General features: G+C 38.4%; 1 protein-coding gene across 36 annotated transcripts in view; it reads right to left on the bottom strand.

Annotated features, from left to right (window-relative positions):
- Positions 1-6,459: 6,459 nt before the first annotated feature.
- The window catches only part of Nrxn3 (neurexin 3), a 1,610,845-nt gene continuing 1,599,532 nt past the window's right edge, over positions 6,460-17,772 (bottom strand). For 16 of the 36 annotated variants that reach the window (XM_036206265.1, XM_036206276.1, XM_036206271.1 and 13 more), the window contains one exon: positions 9,617-11,003. In XM_036206265.1, coding sequence (XP_036062158.1) covers positions 10,078-11,003 — 926 coding nt within the window. In that variant the 3' untranslated portion in view covers positions 9,617-10,077. Of the gene's footprint in view, positions 11,004-17,772 lie in introns of all 36 variants that reach the window. The other 20 variants (XM_036206286.1, XM_036206287.1, XM_036206290.1 and 17 more) reach the window with 4 other exon arrangements.

Genomic DNA, 17,772 nt, shown 5'->3' with positions numbered 1-17,772 from the left:
CTTTTCTCACAACACTCAGGAAAATTATAGCTCAAAAACAGGAGGGGAGTGAGAGTCAAGGAAAGAACATGACCATCGTGAATAGAGAGTAGAACAAACAAACAACAAACAAAACTGTGAAAATGTTCTTAATGAATCTTTCTCCAGTGTAGATTTATTTCAAGTCAGTGTAATAATATATAATACAAATACATTAGATTTAACTACTGAAAAAAATAGTAGATTGGTGCCCAAATTTCTGTGGTTAAAAGTGAATACTTGTTTATTTCTATATATGTGAATTAGTATTTTTCCTCCTTACCTTTTCCCTTGAAGAAGATTCTAACACACAATGCCACATCTTACAAAAGACAGCAGCTATCTATAATCTACAGACTTTTTATTCATTTCTGAGGGTGATTGAACACACTTAAATTGAAATACCAACCAGCTGAGCATCCCTTTCAGTTTTCAGGCAATCTCATTAAATGATGAAGAGTCCAGTTTTCAGTTAATCTCCTCTTTTATGTTGTCATTGGATAAATAAATAGGATCATGTTTTTAATTGTCCATCAGAATGAATGAAAGTTTACAAAGCCGGAAGCACAGTGAAGAAGGGTAATTCTTCTCTGAATGTTACCTTTTGTTGTTACTTTAAAAAAAATATTAAGCAGTATTGGATGATAGTTTTCCATTGGAAGGTAACTTCAGAGAAAATGAGATCATTAAATTAGGAACAAATCCTAAAAATAAATAGTGGGTAAACAGGACATTGTACTCTTCTCTTTATTTGGTGAATATTTGAAAGGGGCCACAACAGTACATTCAATTAAAAGCAAAATACAGATAATATGTTAGGGACAGAGTTGCCTGAAGGCAGCTTGCTTTTTTTCAGTGTTTAGCTGAAACCCAGAACTGGAACTCCATACAAAGTGTTGAAAGATCACATCAGGCAGTGTTCTTGGACTCAACCATGAGAGAACCTAGAAACATTATTAGTAACACTGAAAATTTTGCTAGTGAGACATAATTGAAATGCATATTTTCTTGGCAAAGGGAGAAATCAAAGAAATATTCAAAATTATTGTGTATTTAAAGTTTTTCCTTTGTTTTTTATTGTATATGGATGGATGTTTTGCCTGAAGTTGTCTCTTGTGTATCATGCAATTCCCATGGAGGCTAGGAGAGGGCGTCAGATTCCTGGACCTGGAGTTTACAGATGGTAGTGAGCTGCCGAGTAGTGGGTACTGGGAGTCAAACAAAGGTCCTCTGGTAATACAGCCAGTGCTCTTAAACTCTGAGCAATCTCTCCAGTCCCACTTCTATATTTTGTATTGAAGTCTTCGGTGGTGGCTTGACACAGCTGTGGCTGTTGCTTATCGTACTTCATGAGTCAGTAATGATAGCATATTGTGGTAAAGCACAATGTTTATTATGATTTATTACATACCAGGCACATGCTAAGCATTTACATGGATTATTTCATTTAATCTTTCCCAATACACCTACAAGATAGGCATCCTGTAATTATAGACTTGAAACCTGAGCCTTAAGGGAGCTAATTATCTGGAGCTGTAGCATTATAATGTAAGCTATGGCATACTGATTCTAGAACTCACTTCCCTAAGCGCTAAGAATTTTTCAGGACCTCTTGAGTCTCACAGTATTCCGTTTATCCATCACAAAGGTGACTTCCTTTGACAGGTTTTTCTTTTGTATGCCCTGACTCTTACACAGTGTCACTATTATACTGCTGTCCTGGCCCCTACTCACATGAATTTACCCTGCTCCGTGGTTTAGTCTCTTGTTCCACATGATCTTTCATCTAGCCCTTGCTCCCACTTCAACATCAGAGTTGCTTCTATATGCCAGGCTTTTTATTCTTTCAAATTCTCACTCTAGAAATGTCTTAAAACATATCTCCCATGTACTAAACAATACCCCACACCAAGATCATGTGTTCAAATCCTAATTCCAGACATGTCTATTTTGACATAAGACCTCCTGGAAGAACACTACCTGATAATATTAATGGCTTTATAAAAAGAGGAAAATGTTTGTCTGTCTCTGTGTCTCTGTCTCTTCCTCATTGCTCATGGGGACAATAAAGGCCATGTGGACCAACAGCAAAGGGATGGCTGTCTACAAATCAGAATCTGAATCTTTTAGGCCTTTGTGTGAGACTTCGATTCTCTAGAACTGTGAGAAATTTATGTTAAGCTACTCAGACTATAGTATTTTGTTATAACAGCATGATCAGATGAATAAATGAATATAGCATCAAATCATCCTATTATCCCTGAGGTTTCCTTTCAGACATTCCTGATAAAATAAAAAAAAAAAAAAAATGGATTCTCTAGAGAAAGCGTTATGTAATTGGAGAGGTTCTAAATTAAAAACTGCAATATTGCATTTCCCATCATGACCCTGCTTTTTAACTATGTGACCTCAGAGAAGTTGTTTAAGTTGTTTGTGTTCATTTTCTTTTATATTCACTTTTTATTATTTTTTAAATTTCCAATTGTGTGTGTGTGTGTGTGTGTGTGTGTGTGTGGTGTGTGTGTGGTGTGTGTGGTGTGTGTGTGTGTGTGTGGTGTGTGGTGTGTGTGTGGTGTGTGTGTGTGTGTGTGTGTGTGTGTGTGTGTGTGTGGTGTGTGTGTGTGGTGTATGTGTGTGTGTGTGTGTGTGTGTGTGTGTGGTGTGTGTGTGTGTGTGTGTGGTGTGTGTGTGTGTGTGTGTGGTGTGTGTGTGTGTGTGTGTGTGTGTGTGTGTGTGCCTGCAGAAGTCAGAAGCATCAGATCTGAGCTGGAGTTGCAGCTGGTTCTGAGGTATCTGCCGTGGGTATGGGACTGGATTTGGGTCCTCTGAAAGAGGAGTGTAAGCTACTAACTGCTGAGAAGTCTCTCTAGTTCCTTTTTTTTTTTTTTTTTTTTTTTAGTATATAAAATCACGGAAGTATCTGTCAAATAAAATGCAGCAAAGTTACAAAGATTCAGTATTCCCACTGGATGATGCCAGCTGACACACTGATGCTTAAAAGTTACTTCAGTCTGGATATCATGGCACATGCCTTTCACCTGAGAACATGGGAGGCAAAGGTAGGCACACTTCCGTGAGTTTGAGGCTACATTGGTCTACATAATCAGTTTCAGGCTAGCCAGGGCTACATAGTGAGATGCTTTCTAAAAGCAAATGAACAAAACCCCTATATAAAATATACAAATATCATTTCATTATTCATCTTATGAATAATATATGCATATATTATATATGTGTATATGAATTACATATGTATAAAAGAAACAAAAGTCATTTCATAACTATATTCTCAGGATTGTCAGCAGATTCCTCAGCATGCTTCTAGGTGGCCTTCCACCTCAATTTGTTTAGAACATTGAAATTTTCTTACAACTTCCTCACCTTCTGTTGTTTCACAAATATGGCAGCTCTGCTTGCTGTCTCCTTATTTCTGTGGCAGAAGGTCCTCTTTTCTTAAAAAAATAGTCCCTGGTCTGGAATATTAATTCCTCCATTCACCTTTCAGGCTTACTGAGGATATATTTATTATGACCTTATTCAAATATGGTCATGTCTTCTATACTCAGTGACATATGGGCCCTTGACCAGAACTTCCCATGATAGTCTACTATTTCTCTCTTCCTTTCCATTGACAAGATTCTAAATCCTTATTAGTCATATATGTTTGCTGATGTGCTTTTTATAGCCTACATGCCACTGAAATTATAAGTTTGAGCTATCATTAGTGTTTAGATTTTGACAAGCCTATAGCCCTTTCTAATTCTCCAAGAGTCTTCCTATATGTCATCCTTCCTGTAAGTAATGTCTTCTGAATACTTAGGATTTTGCCTATACCTTTTGACAGCTGAGTTGTATTCACTGAAGTGTAAGAACTTGGACATTCTTACTATATGAATTTCTTTAGCATCCCCAATTACAGTTACAATAATTATTTAGAAAACATTTAATAAATACAAATAAATAATCAGCCTGATGTCTGCGTAGTGGTTTGAGTTTGCTGGATCAAGTACAGGATTTGGGTATTTTTGAAGACAGTTCAAACTCTGTGAGTAAAAATGTATCTAGGCCTATATGAGGAACAAAGGAGTTAAAACCCTACTTGCTATTTTATCTCTATAATGAAACAAAGTAACAATAGGGCATAATGGATTGGTTGTCATGGGGCAAAGTATTCAAAAATTGTTGAATTATTAAAAGAATGAATGCCAAAAAAAAAAACAAAAAAACAGTCCATGGTGTGTATGGTGTGTAGTAAGAATTAGAGAGTTCACAGAAAGAAACCTAATATAGCATTTCAAGGCATCTCCAAAGCAGTAGTTCTCAGCTTGTGGGCCATGACCCCCTGAGGATTAAACAACCCTTTCACAGGGGTTGCCTAAGACCATCTGCATAGCAGATATTTATATTATGATTCATAACAGTATCAAAATTACAGTTATGAAGTAGCAGTGAAAAGAATTTTATGGTTCAGGGTGTCACCACAACATGAGGAGCTGTGTTAAGGGGTCACAGCATTAGAAAGGTTGAGAACCACTGATCTAAAGCAATGGTTAGCCTATAAATTTTGAGGACAGAACACATTACATGGAAGCCTTGCTTATGGATTGTGCACCTAAGATGCTGACTAAAGTTGGGGTTTCAGAGAGCTGTGTACAGACTTGGTGGAAGACTCAAAAAGTTATCACAGTCAACAATATATATATTTGCAGGACCCATAGGAAGGTGACCACTGAACTTTGCAAGGCAAAATGTTTTTTCTGCTTCCTGATTCACAGAAGAAACACAGAGAGAAGTGACCGAGAGACTCTAGACCTATAGACTAAAGATGCATACCCCAACATCACAGAAGAACTTTGGGTGACTGCCAGGCAGGCAGTTGTCTCTGTCATTCTTGATTTTTGAAGGTTGCTTACAATGCACTTCTGTTTACTTAGGTAATACTATATCCTTCTGAGGTTTTTGATGTAATTGAAGACTAAATAGTTAAAATTTTCCTTAGTTATGATAAAAGGTAAATTAAATATGAAACCTTAGACTCACAAATATAAGATAAATAGAATATTTTCTTTGAATTTGCCAAATATAAATAGACTTGATATTGTAGCTGTAATTCTTGCTTGATAACTGCTTTGTTACATGTAATTTTACTATGTTGAAGTTAAAACCTTCCTTTTGGAAAAAAAAGAAAAAGAAAAGGGAAAGTGCTGTGGATGTCTTTCTGTATCCTGTAAATATATGTTGCTCTGATTGGTTGATAAATAAAATGCTGATTGGCCAGTAGCAAGGCAGGAAGTATAAGTGGGATAAGCAGACAAAGAGAATTTGGGGAAGAGGAAGGATGAGTCAGGAGACACCAGCCCTCTGTTCAGGGAGCAGCATGTAATGGCACACAGGAAAAGCCACGGAACATGTGGCAACATATAGATTAACAGAAATGGGCTGAGTTTAAATGTAAGAGCTAGTCAGTGGTAGGCCTGAGCTAATGGCTGAGCAGTTTTAATTAATATAAGCCTCTGTGTGTTTATTTGGGTCTGAGTGGCTGCAGGACCGTGAGGATGCAGGAGCAGGGTGGGCACAGGAAAACATTCAGCTACAGTCTTGGATCCTTTTTTTTCTGTCATAATAATTGGATTGATTTTTTTTAATAAGTAGACACTATGATTTCAGGGCTGTGGGCCAGAAATTGTATCCACATTAGGTCATTTAACTCTATAATAAAACAAAGGAGTATGTGGTATATTTATACTTTTCCAGAAGATGTGAGACTACTCAAAGTGTCACAGTTGACAGAAAGTAGGCCTGAATTGAGGGCCAGAATTTGAACTAAGCCTTTTTGTTCCCAAACCCAGTGCCAAATTTAAGCTCACTGAAAGGGGCAGTGCCAGGTCAACTCCCTCATTGAAAGACAATGGGAAATTGTTTCTGTGAATGCACTTTGACCAATGTTCCCAGCAAACACCATTTCTTCATAGGATCTGCGAGGGGTGTGGGGAGGGGGACATAATACCTTCTGTCTGAAAACTTCACTGCAAGATTTATTCATAAATTGTTAACTTTAACCCTTTTCCAAAATTTTTCTTACTTTATTAAACCACACATCTAGACATTTGTTTAAAATGTGATAGACAGACTATGTTATTAAATGTCAGTGATATGTTTGCTAGTTGGGACTGCACTCCTCATTTACACCTAGTCAGCCTTGAACTGACTTGGCTGTGCCATTTAATAATTAATGAGGAAATTATTTTGTTGTGTATCATTTGTGGTGTAGAATATCCAAGGAGAGAAGGAAATTATTACATAAAGAATAATCAAGTAATCAAATAATAACAGGAAAGATGCTAATATAAAGACTTTTCTCTATGTTGAGCACAGGTAAAGATCTTTATGTTATTTTAGGGTTTTTTTAATACCTGAAAATCGTACACTGCATAATTAAGTCATTGAGTTTTAATGCTTTTATTTATTTAGTGTTTATTTATTTTTACAGAAGACACATCTCAGAGTGTCTGTGAAATTGACCCATGTGTACACAGTAGTCTATTTGGGATACCAACCAACTCCACTTAAACTTAGATTCTATGTGTTGTCCATTGACTTCCAAGCAAGCACAATATAACTATTAACATGGTTTTAAAGGTATCAGCCAAGTTTCCCTTAAGCTATTTGTGGTTTTGTTCTTTCATCTTTAAAGTTGATTAAACAGATTACATAGATCAAAGCCACAGAGCATCTGGCACATCATGGACATTGATGAATCGTTTCTTTATTAAGTAAATTATCTGAACTAATAACTATAAAGAAAGGAGTTCATATAATTTGGCACTGCTAAGCCCAATTTCACTCCATCCTCAAGATTGTCAACAGTATAACTATCCCACTAATGAATACTGAAGGCTCATAATGGTATCTTCTTAAACATGATTGAGGACAGCTATTTAGTTTAACACAAATTTGGAGGTCATAGTGAAAAGCAGGGTACAGCATTGACAACCTAGTTGTCAAAGTAAAGTTTGTGTCTAGAGCTCCATACATATGAGAAAAGTACAAGCCATATTGAGTAGATGAAGAATCTGATGGAAGGAAACTGCAGGAAGAAAATATAACAATTCAAAAACTCATTCAGTTAGAATTTGGTGAGTTTTTTGCTTTTTTTCCCACTATGGTGGGAAGCTTAGAAAGAAAGAAATCTAAACCTTTCTATTTAAGGTTATGTCTGAATATAATTCTTAAATAATGTTCAAAGTTTGTTGACTTATGGAAAACACTTAAAGATATCAAACATTTTTGATGACACAGCATCCAGCAATCTTTTCCAGAATACAGTGCCTCTGCCATCTTACCTTCTGGAACACAGCTTCTCCACATCTTTGTCCATTATAGCAATCTAAACACAAAGTCCTCATGTAGAGTAAAGATAATGTATCTCATACATACACCCCTTGGGTCATTCTGTAATTAGTAAGTGGTCAGAACACATGAAAGTGGTTCTAGCTTGCTTGATGCTTAATAAAAGAGGACCTCTTTAGCTGTGTGCAAGATCTTTTACCAAAGTTAAGAAAATAAAATTGCATCATAACACAAGGCTTTTGGGAAGAACATTTTATTGCTAAGCATATCCTTGAACGAAAAAGAAAATGGGAAATGAAAGTGAAAAGGAAAAAGAAAAAGCAGGAACATCACAACATAGTGAAAGAAATTCCTTTAGGGTCTGCAAGGAAAACAACAGGAAAACGATGAAAGCTCACATACAGAATGCACAAGTTCCCATAAAATTGTCCAAATAGAAACTTACACTAAAAGGAACATAACAGATGAGTTTTTACTCAGATTTTTAAAAATATATAAAGAAAGAAAGCAGGAGATCAGTTGACAAGACCTCAAGACTCCAAGAACAGCAATCCATCACAAACATCGAGATATAATCAACTTCATATAAGCTGGGTCATTGATCTACAATCGTGCTTTGACATCCTTTTATAGTCCTGTCTTTTTAGTGACAACAAAACAAAATGAGAACTCTTAACACATTGGAATCTCAGATAAGGAGGAACATCTCTTTCCATACACATCAGTAAAGGCTACCATTGTTTTAGACTGTGCCTTCTGCCCCGTGTCGTTAAGATTTTTTTTCAAAGTCAAATATTCATGCAACTTACAAAGACCAGCAAGAGTAGATTTCTAAATCTAGACAGCTGATTGGTTTTCATCTGTACAAAAGAAATTGTATATGTCTGCCCCTCCAGATGACACACTTCACCTTTATGGGAATGTGTCTTCTTTTATCTTCTTGCTCTTTGAATGGCTATGACCACAAAACCAGTTTATTATTACTCTGTACATTGTTTCCTCTTTATAAAAAGGAGACAGAATGGGATACAAAGCAAACGAACAGAGAGAAAGGAAATAACAGTTCTTAAAGCAGTATGTACATACGTGACTTAAGGAATTATACCAGCAAAAATGTAGTAAAATATGTAAACAAAATCTGAGAAGTTTTTGTTGTTGTTGTTTAAATTCTCTTTGACACAGTGAACTGTGACCAAACGAAAACTCATACTTTCTTCACATTTTAAGGTTTACTTTTTTGTTGTTTTGTTATTTTTCTTTTAAAATAACATTCTCATTCCACTTCAAGACTTTAACAGATTTCTGTGTCAGTCATCCCATCAAACACACCATGATAAATATATCTGTATATATATTTATTTATATATATTATACTATTAAATTCCTTTTTGTGTGTCACAGCAGCTTTATTCATTTATCTGTTTTTAAAAAAGATGGGTGAAGGGAGACATGGGGAGATGGAAAGAGATTTATTCACATCAGGCTACAAAATTAAACCACTATGAAAACCATTAGCATGTTGGGCGTGGGGAAAGAACTAGGATTTTCACACTTGGCCATGACATGGCTTGTGTGAGCATTTGTGGTTGTGTTACAAGTTGGGAACTCCCCTGCTGTCTGTTGAAACAGACCTTAGTATTGTCTTTTCTATTTTTTTTTTCTTTATTTGCATGCATTTCGATCAATTACAGATCCAGTCCACACCCCCTGCCCTTCCCTTGGAAAGGCTCTGTTACAATTTGTGGGGCTTATCTTTCCCCTTTCACACAATTTGGGTTGATGGACAGGGACAATATTTGTTAAGTGAAACCAATAGCTCTCTGAGAAAACCAGCCCCAAACCCATCCATTTTAGGTTTGAGTGGCACACATTGGAATTAGATCTTGGGGACCCACTTCTCAAACAGATTATCATCCACTACATGGGTTCATCAAAGCATTAGGAAACAAACAATAGATTCTAGAGATACCACAACCTGCTATGTGGAGTGAATGCCATGGTAGCTTTTGAGTTCATATGGCAAGAGTCTTATACATTGTGTTTTCTGAGTATTTTTTTTTTCTCTTCTTCTTATGTGCAGTCATTGTCAAAAAAATAAATGAAAACCCAAAAGCCATTTTCCCCTCAGATCTTGAAAAGTTACACTCACACTGGCCAGAACCAGACAAAGGTATTTTTGGGTTTTTTTTTTTTTTTTGTATTGTTTTGTTTTTGATTTTTTTAAAGCATTTTTCTTTTATCATTTTTTTGTGTGTTTTCTTTTTACATAATTAAACAAACAAACAAACAAAAAGTAACCCAACATTGTTACAGTCAAGATTCACAACCATCATTACAGACTCACTTGCAGCTATGGAACAAGTAAGCCATATAGTCTTCTACCCCTTTCAAAAGGTCCTGGAGAGAAGGAAGCTTCCAAAGCCGCGTGGAGTCATGGGCTTGCTCCAGGGTGCTAAATGTGTGCTTTATGATACAGCAGGGCAGAGAGAACTTTCTGTCTCCAGGCCATGGCTGCAACCTTGCAGCATGGCTGAACTTTATAGAGAGATACACCATCGTATGTGTCCTTTTAAAAATGGCTTTCCCCACCATAGTCGTGGTATACCCCGTCTCACAGAACACATCCAACAAGTTAAATCTCCTTCTCAAAGTACTCGGGTGTGTGTATATAAATAACTGTTTCGAATTCACATACGATAGGTGTCATGTTTACACATAATACTCCTTGTCCTTGTTTTTCTGTTTCTTGTGGCCGCTCTTGGAGCTGGCTTGCTTCTCCTTCATGAGCGTGCCGTTGCTCTGGGCCGAGTTGCTGATGTAGTTCCTGGTCTCATCCACTTGATAGGACCCCTCGTCCCTGTTCCTGTACTTGTACATGGCATACAGGAGGATCAAGATGCAGAGGGCGGCAGCAGCCACAATGCCGACGACCATCCCTGTTGTACTGCTGGACTCCCGGATCACCTCTGAGGCCCCCGGAACCCGTCTGATTCCTGGCTCCGTGGGGTTTGCTGTGGGCACATTACGGAACATGGGGGAAGTAATTAGTGGGCTCTTCAGTTTGGTGCTGTCTAGCTCATAGGCAGTGGGCAACGGAAGCAAGACTATATCAGGCTGGGGTTTGAGATCACGGTTATTCATTTTGCCAGCTGGCAATTTGGGCACCATCCCAGACGAGGAGGACGCTGTGAAGCGGATCAGCTCAGGGGACAAAGATGTGGTTGTAGTTCTACTAGTTTCCGAGACTTTGTTAGGTCTAAAGTCCTTGGATTCCCACTTGGGCGCATGTGCTTTGTAGCCACCTTCGAAGATTGAAGTGGAAAGACTCTTATCTGTTACCAAGGAGAAGGTGGTGTAAAAATCTTCATCATCAGTAGGGGGCAGGTTAGAGTCAAAGGTTTCCCCTGAGCCATACCCAGATATCACCAAGCCATCATCATCACAACCATCGCTGCCTTGGTCCGACAAGCAAGGTAACCCCGCCTCAGAGGTCATGGACAGGGAATCTTTGGTGGTCTCAATAATGGTGAGGAGGGGGCGGAAGGTAGGGGGGAGTGTAATGGAGGGCACACGTGTAGCGATAGGAGGGATAGCTAAAGGGTCTTCTACCAGAAGAGGAATAACTAATTCACCTCCTGGGATTGAAAAGAAAAAGAAGACATAATTAGTACAGGCATAAACACAGTTCATAGCCACTCTAATGAGCGCAGGTCAGAGGTGATGCCTCTGAAATTACTATAAAAATGACCTGGATCTGCATGTGGGTATTTTCTAGCTGTCACCTTATTATTCCAGACTGATATAAAATCAATGATATGCCTCTGCGCACCCCAAATTTGGAACCTTTAAATAAGTGTCTTAATTTTAAAGATACTCTCAAGTGATTTGTAGTGGCAAAATTCAAACAGGCTGGTTCCAGGATCTGCTGGTGAGATGACTTTCAGTTAATTATGTTCTTAGAAATACTACCAAGACTTCATGTGAGGGTGTATACACATATACAATGACTTTTATTTATGGGTGTATCAACCAACATGCTTGCAACATTTCTTAAATGCTTTCATGATTTCTACCTACTATCTTTCATGGACATGAAAACAGCCTATTTCCATATTACTGAGACAAAAGATATCAAGGTCAAAGAGCGCAAAAAGTTTCCCATCAGCTAAGTGAAGAACAAACAACAGGTTTTTACATGTGCATCTGACAGACACATTTTGACTATGCTTCTCTAGAAAATTCCCTTGACCCTTAAAATGGCAACTTGCCTTGCATTAGCTTAAGAGGTGTCTACCCAAGTCTTTTATGTTATATGAAATATATGTCGCGCTGGAAGCTCCATTTAAAAAATACTTAACCTAGATATCCATGAGTGGCTGGAAAATTAAGTTAGGTTGAGAAAAGTTGACTTAGCAAAGTGAGTTTTGAAATCGTTGATTCTTTACTAGAGGGACAAAAATTTTCTAGTTTACTGGGAGAGCTTCATTATTACATCACTATTAAACACTGGTCACCAAAGCACAGTGTCTTGCAAATCACAAATGCAACAAATATTCTTCCAAGGAAGTTGCCCATTTTACTGTAAGGCTGATGTTTTCCTCCCATGTCAACAAAGCAAAGTCTCTTTAGCATCTCTTTTGAATTGTAGAAGATGAATCTCAGGAAGTCACAGCTCACATCCCCTCACTGCATTTATTCTGGGAAAATAAATTCTAGCCAAAACTTAACATTGTTTTCAACCATGGATTCTTTTCAAATTTTGTAGAGAGACAGGGTGAGACAGGTTTCAGGTGGATTATCTTTTAGTAACTCTGGTTGCTCAGATGGGGAGAAGCTGAGACAGGACATTCAACTGTAAGCAACCCACAGAGCAAAAGAGATTCTCTATTCTTATCTACTTTAGAGGAGAGGCTCTGAGCTGAGGAAGAGTCTTTGGGCTTAAGAGTGACTGGTCTTGGGCTGGAGAGATGGCTCAAAGGTTAAGAGCACTGGCTGCTCTTCCAGAGGTCCTGAGTTCAATTCCCAGCAACCACATGATGTCTCATAGCCATCTAGAGTGAGATCTGGCAGCTTCTTCTGGCCTACATGCATACATGTAGGTGGAACACTATATACATAATAAATAAAAATTTTTTTAAAAAGTGAGTGGTCTCTGGATTTAGAAGGTTAGGGAAGGTACTAGGTAGGATATGTGGTGTGCCTGTCTCCATTCAACAGGAGTAGTATCTGTGATCTAACAAAAATGGCTGACATCATTTCCCTCTCCATTGAGGAAGTTGAGATGATGACACAATACTGCCAAAGGCTCTTTCTGAACTGGATTTCATGCCCTTGGATGTGCTGCTGTTGGTATTTCCCCCGAGATAGGATGGCTAATATTTGAGCACCTGCTAATAAATATGTCCATTGTTCAAGTACCCTCCTCTATCAGCAACAAAACCAGGCTGGGATTTGCAGCAGGCTCAATATTGCACATTTCTGGGGACGTTCCAGCAGCAGGTTCAATACTGCACAGTTCTAGGGACATTCCAGAGAGTGAAACCTTCAAGTGCACCGTCTGCCAAGATTCTTCCTGTACAGATCCATTCCTAGAACTCTTTCATCCAGCATCCCACACCACCTATCTTTAAACACCAACTATGTTTCAGAAGTACTGCATGTATGCCATCCAGGTTCCAGGTATGTTACAAAGGAAACATGATAGCAAGAACAGCAAAAGCTGTGGCTGCCTTTCTACCTAACCCAAAATTGTGTTACCTGAAAGAGGACACAGTTGGTCAGGAGATGCTCATTTGAGTTCTGAGAAGCACTCAGAGGGGAAGGACAACAGAAAGTTGTATGACTACTTCTCACCTGAACAGATGTTGTTTTAAGAAGGGAAAGATGTAAAGCAAGCATCTTCCTCAAGAACCTCAAGATGGTCTGTGGTCTGGAGACTCAGCCTGAGTGTCTATTGTAATACCCAGAGTTGGAACTGGAACTGATTGAGCAAAATGATCTTTGCAGGGTTTTCAGAGCTCTGGGTTTACTTTGCTGGACCAGCATGCCTTTTTTTTTACATTGTGAACATATATAATTCATATACCTTGCGACTTAGTTAATACATAATTTACACACTTTTGCTAGTTTTTATAAATGGAATTTGGAGTGCAATTCTCTGAAGATAAGCTAGTCCTAAGAACTAATCAGGCACAAACTATTTTTCTTATATTGCTAGTGGTGAGGAGAGAGGTGTGTGCTTCAGTCAAGGTAATCTGGGCAGGGGGTAGTGTTTGGATGAAGGCTCACAAGCAAGGGAAAGAAGGGTAACTTGACTTTCCAGAGGAGAACAAGACTGGGTTTTGTTTTCAATTAAAAAAGAATCTCTCTCTCTCTCTCTCTCTCTCTCTCTCTCTCTCTCTCTCTCTCTCTCTCTCTCTCTCTGAATGTAGGCATATGTGTGCCACAGCCTGTGTATTTCAGTTAGAGGAAACATTTTTAGAAATTTTTCTGGATTTCTGAATTTTTGAGGCAGAGTTTCCTCCTTCTGTGTGTGTACTCTAGGTTAGCTGGTCCTCCAGCTTCCAGGTGATTGTTGTGTCCAATTTCCACTTGCCTCAGTGCAGAGATGGCAATGCAAGACACCAGCTTTGTACTTTTGTGGGTTCTGGGGTCAGGCTGGTGGACCTACTGCCATGTGGCGAGCCTTTGGTTCCCTTTAACCCTAGTTAACTGGAACAAAGTCTCAGTGTATGGCTTAATCACCAACCTGAAGATTGAGTAGTATGTTCCTTATGGCCATAACAAAAATATACCTCTCAAGTAAAGTTGTAAAGTGGATTGAGGAGGAATATTTGACGTGTTGGGAAGCAATTCATTTAAGTATACATGCAAACTCCTAGCCCTCCAAGTGAGATCAAGATCTCCATCTTCATGATTACAAGAGGGCATTCATTTGCAATTTTACTGAACCATCTGTCACACCCACCTGGGACTTAAATTTGACTTGTTTGTTTGCTTTCTCTTCAACCCTTGCTAAAGTTTCACAGAGTTGTTTAAAAATCTACAAAACCTGTTCACCTTACATTTGAACCAATCCATTCCCCTTTGCTGTTCTCTCATTCAACAGCCCAGCAAGCATCCAGGATTTCAAAACCAAGTCAAAATCCACCTTTTCCCAGAGTGGTACAGACAGAAGGTCCTAAGGCTTGCTAACTTACAGTGTCTAACAGGCTGCTGAATTCCAAAGTGAAGAGAGGGCAATTTCTTGTGAATTTCAAAGTGAAAGGATGGGTATTGTATCCAAGTAAGATAACGAAAATCTTTCAAAACCATCCAACTTTCCTTCTCTTCATTGTTTTTGTTACTAATTCTGATTGTCGTGATAAGACATTAGAAAGAATGCCCTCTGCTAGGAAAATTTGATGTCAAATATTCTGGTTTCTATTCACTTCAAATTCTAGAAGCTTTTGCAGTCTTCTCTCTTGGCATTGCCAGGAATTAGAAGGCTGCCTGGAGTTAGAAATAAACCTGCTTGGCACGGGAAGACCATTATTACAAGTCAGACTTATAACAGAATAGGAGAAAACTTTCAAGTAACTGTGGACATGAGAACTACCTGGAATAGATACATGAGTTGGGTATATAATTGAGTATATAATGAGGTGTGTATACAATTACTTACTTAATAACATATTTATTTAGTGTATGTATGTGTGTGTAATTGTTGTGGGTAGTATATATTCATGTATGTGCAGGGGTATGAGCATCTATACATAAGTGCAGTTGTCCCCTATAACTCTCTGTGCCTTATTTCTCTGAGGCAGAGTCTCTCCCTAAAACTGGAGCTCATGTTTCCCTACTAGGCTGAAAACCAGCAAGCCCCAGAGATCCTATTGCCTCAGCTCTCCATAGTGCTGCAGTTATAGGCACACACATGGGACCTTATCCAGTTTGCATACAGTTTTGGCATCTGAACTTGGCTCCTCATAGTCACACAGCAAGAACTTATAAGTATTGACCCATCTCCCTAGCTTTGCAATCAAATTTAATATGAAATTTTGTCTTTAGGAATTGAAACGAATAGTGTATACTCAGCCCTCTGTATTTATGGGCTCCACAGTCAAGGATTCAAGTGACTGCAGCTAGAAAATGCAACCCCCAAGAAGTGTCTAATTTGTTGTACAGAATGTACATTGCATTTGCTATTAGAACTAATCTAGAGAAGATTCAAAGACCAAGGAAGCTATTCATGGGTTCTATGCAAATTATGCCTCTTGTTTTGTTTTGAACATTGGATCTAGATATGTTCCCCAAGTTGCTCTCAAACTTCTGGGCTCAAAAAAAGCCTCTGCCTCCTAAATAGCCAGGATAGTAGCCATAAACTAATATACCTGGCTGGTCATGCTAATCTATATAAGGGGCTGTCTTTGTTTCCTTCCCTGTTGCTGTGATAAAATATTCTGACAAAAGCAGTGGAGAGGAGGAAGTAATGGTTTTGGCTCAAAGTTCAAGGTTGCAGCCCATCATGAAGGTCGAGGCTAGCCACATGGCAGCAGGTAAAAGCACTTGGTTCAGAAGCCTGATCCCACAACAGGCGGGAACTTCAGGGAACTGGACACATTGCATTTGTCATCAGTAAAAATTAGTGCGTGTCTTCACTTCACTGTCTTCTTTTTTATATAATTCAAGATCGTGCACCAGAGAATGATAATACCCACTGTGAACCAGTCTTTCTGTATCAATCCAATCAAAATAATCACTTACAAGTCTTCCTAGAAGCCTATCTCCCAGGGACTTAAATACACACAGATGTTGGTATCAGAGAGGTGTCCAGAATGAATCTTCCATGTTAACTGATACAAGGGCACAGTTCATATGAGGCGATGGGTCAGGAGATGTATTTCGTAGGAGTGATGAAATAGCTAATAATATGCCCTTCTGTCACAAAGGCAAAACAATGACCCACTGTGTATCTAAGCTTAGAAAAGTGTTCACACAATCAGTGAGTCTAAAACTAACAGACAGAGTGACATGAAACCTGGGATACATCAAAATCCTTGTTTTATATGCCATTTCTAGAATTTTCCTTTGGTTTAGAGTAAGAACTATCTGTATTCTTTAATGTTAGCATCTTAAAATCAGGAATATACACTTTTTTGACAAAGCTGTGCTTTCCCTTAAACTAGAGAGCTCACTAGGGATATAAAAGGTCTATTTTGGCCCGGAAGGCTGCCCTGCTTTTTTGCTCTATGAGTGTATTTATAGATATATAATTCATGCCCCTAGGGCTGATATCTAGCAAAGGGTCTGTCTGCCATCGCAAAAGACGGTGTATTAAAAATTCAGTAGAACTCTTCTGAACTGTGAGGATGTTGTCAGTGATGGTGAATGTAGTGGGTCACCAAGAAAAAAAGCAAAACAAAACAAAAACAAAAACATGAAGTTTCAGTGTGGCTCCAGCCTTTGCATCTCTGGAGACAGCTGACTCTGAGAGGTCACAAAAATACAAAAACAATGATGCTAAGCAGAGACCCTCTAGAGAGAACTCCATGCTCCAATTGCATGAATTCTGTTTATGTCTGTTTGGGCCCTTTATCTCTGATTTGCATTATTCTAATTGGCTTGATACATAAAGACACTCATTTACATATTTCGTGTCTTAGGAGTGAGTACTTCAACACACAGAGATGCTGAAGCTTTTACCCATTAAATGGCTCTCCATTGATGATCTTCAGACAAAAATAACCCAAAACAAACAAACAAACAAACAAACAAAAACGTATCTGGAAAAGCATAGCCACTAGTTGGTGGAAAAAATACCAGTAAAACTCCAGTGTCTCAATGAAGCATGCTTTATATTTAACGTGATGAAATTCTTTAAGTAATCCCACCCCTAAAAAATAGCAAATGGTTTATCTGGAAAGAATTTAATTCTGAAAGGGCACTAAATCTCTCTTCTTCTTCTTCTTTTTCTTCTTCTTCTTCTTCTTCTTCTTCTTCTTCTTCTTCTTCTTCTTCTTCTCCTCCTCCTCCTCCTCCTCCTCCTCCTCCTCCTCCTCCTCATTCTTTTTCTTCTTCTTTTTCACTTTTACATATGACCAAGAAAGATATGCTACAGCTGTTTGATATAATTATGCGTAGTAAACAAGGGAATGGCTGGTGAAGTTTTCATTTGCTTATTACTTAAGAGCTTTTGTTTTGAAGTCAGTCTGCCTAGACTCTTGCTAGCATTGGAATTACACTCATGAGCCACATGACTTTGTTTCATTTCTTCAACTCCAGTGAAAATGGGAATAACAGAGCCTACGACAAGCCATCACACGCTGAGTATTTACTATAGCAACTACTGCCACTGAGAAAGGCTTCTACTAGTTTTGTTAATATTTTTGATATTATAAACACTCCAATTATAGATCAGTTTCT

Source organism: Onychomys torridus, chromosome 14 (assembly GCF_903995425.1).
Source record: "Onychomys torridus chromosome 14, mOncTor1.1, whole genome shotgun sequence".
Classification (NCBI taxonomy): domain Eukaryota; kingdom Metazoa; phylum Chordata; class Mammalia; order Rodentia; family Cricetidae; genus Onychomys; species Onychomys torridus.
Note: the sequence above shows the minus strand (reverse complement) of the source record. Positions and strands in the feature narration are given on the sequence as shown.